This window comes from Limulus polyphemus, unplaced genomic scaffold (genome assembly GCF_000517525.1).
Source record: "Limulus polyphemus unplaced genomic scaffold, Limulus_polyphemus-2.1.2 Scaffold2372, whole genome shotgun sequence".
In the NCBI taxonomy this organism is placed as follows: domain Eukaryota; kingdom Metazoa; phylum Arthropoda; class Merostomata; order Xiphosura; family Limulidae; genus Limulus; species Limulus polyphemus.
The window spans coordinates 124,183-125,582 of record NW_013667982.1 but is presented as its reverse complement, the minus strand read 5'-3'; the positions used below and the strand labels follow the sequence as shown (position 1 = coordinate 125,582).

General features: G+C 34.1%; 1 protein-coding gene across 2 annotated transcripts in view; it reads right to left on the bottom strand.

The window, feature by feature from the left end:
* The window catches only part of LOC111087609, a 27,712-nt gene that overhangs the window by 21,485 nt on the left and 4,827 nt on the right, over positions 1–1,400 (bottom strand). For both annotated transcript variants that reach the window (XM_022394834.1, XM_022394833.1), the window contains exon 2: positions 1,127–1,286. In XM_022394834.1, coding sequence (XP_022250542.1) covers positions 1,127–1,286 — 160 coding nt within the window. The remainder of the gene's footprint in view (positions 1–1,126; positions 1,287–1,400) is intronic.

Genomic DNA, 1,400 nt, shown 5'->3' with positions numbered 1-1,400 from the left:
ATGTGTGTGTACGTAAACATCAGTGTAGCTTTGTATTGTCATGTAATCTGAATTTTTCGAGAAACTCTCCACACGCCTATAAATATAACCAACGCGACGCGCTAAAAACAGTATATGTTATTGGTTCGCTATAAACTTCGGAAGCTATAACTGTGATTGTTATAACGCTAATTAATCGGGAAACTTAAGATATATTGACCAGGAACGTTTATAAATTTCGTACATTACAAACCATTTAACTTCAGTGGATTCATATCGGACATTAGTACTTTTACAAAACACTACCTAACGTCATCGGTGGAAACTCGACCTGTAATCGGCGTGTGACCAGTGAATTTCACAGAGCTAGCTAGCTCCCTGTTAAGTGAATTATACCTACGTCAACTCGAAATTAATTCGCTCATCGTCAACCCTCGATAAGATATCAAGGAAGTTCCAGACTAGAAAGAAGACTTTATATTGCTTGAAAGTTTGTGAAACTTTTGTATATAAATCATTGTTCGTAATAACTGTTATTGTAAATTGTATTGTTGTTTGTATATTAAAACATATTTGTATTAAAAAAGAAAACTGTGTGTATCAATCTTGTTGGCAAGTATCATAAATTGGAGATATATCAGCAAATATTTAACTACTAAATTTAAATTACAATTTAACTCAGTTTTAGTCTATTCGAAATTGTCATACTTAACATACATTTCAATGTTTTGAGGGTTTATTTAATTAACAGGACATCCACGCTAATGAAAGTCACACTGTTGATAGGCTAACTTCCGTGAGTACCGGCCTTACATTACACTAATTGAAGTCACACTGTTGGTAGGCTAACCTCCGTGAGTACCAATGTTACATTACGCTAATGAAAGTCACACTGTTGATAGGCTAACCTCCGTGAATACCAGTGTTACACCACGCTAATGAAAGTCACGCTGTTGATTGGCTAGCCTCCGTGAGTACCAGTGTTACATCAAGCTAATAGAGGTCACACTGTTGATAGGCTAACTTCTACGTGTGCTAACCTTACGTTACGTTTCACAATTAAACTCGTGAGTGAACGAACGACTCGAATGTTGTTGTTTTTTTAATATGTAAAATATAGCTTCTAATAAAAGAAAATAAAACTTACTCGTTTCACCATTAGCTAAAGTTGAAGTTAACTGTTCGGTTGATCCTGTTGAAATATTACCTTCTGGAATATTTTCATATTCGTTTAACATTTGGGAAACGAGAAATGATTCAGAAGGATACGTGAATGTTGTAGGCTCTTCGTCAAACTGGATTTTCAACTAAGAATTACAAAAGAAGAAGAAGTAATGTGATTGAAATGCCAGAATCACATTTACTCATATTTCATTGTTTTACTGAATTACATCTTTGTCCAGTATATTTATAAATGTTTT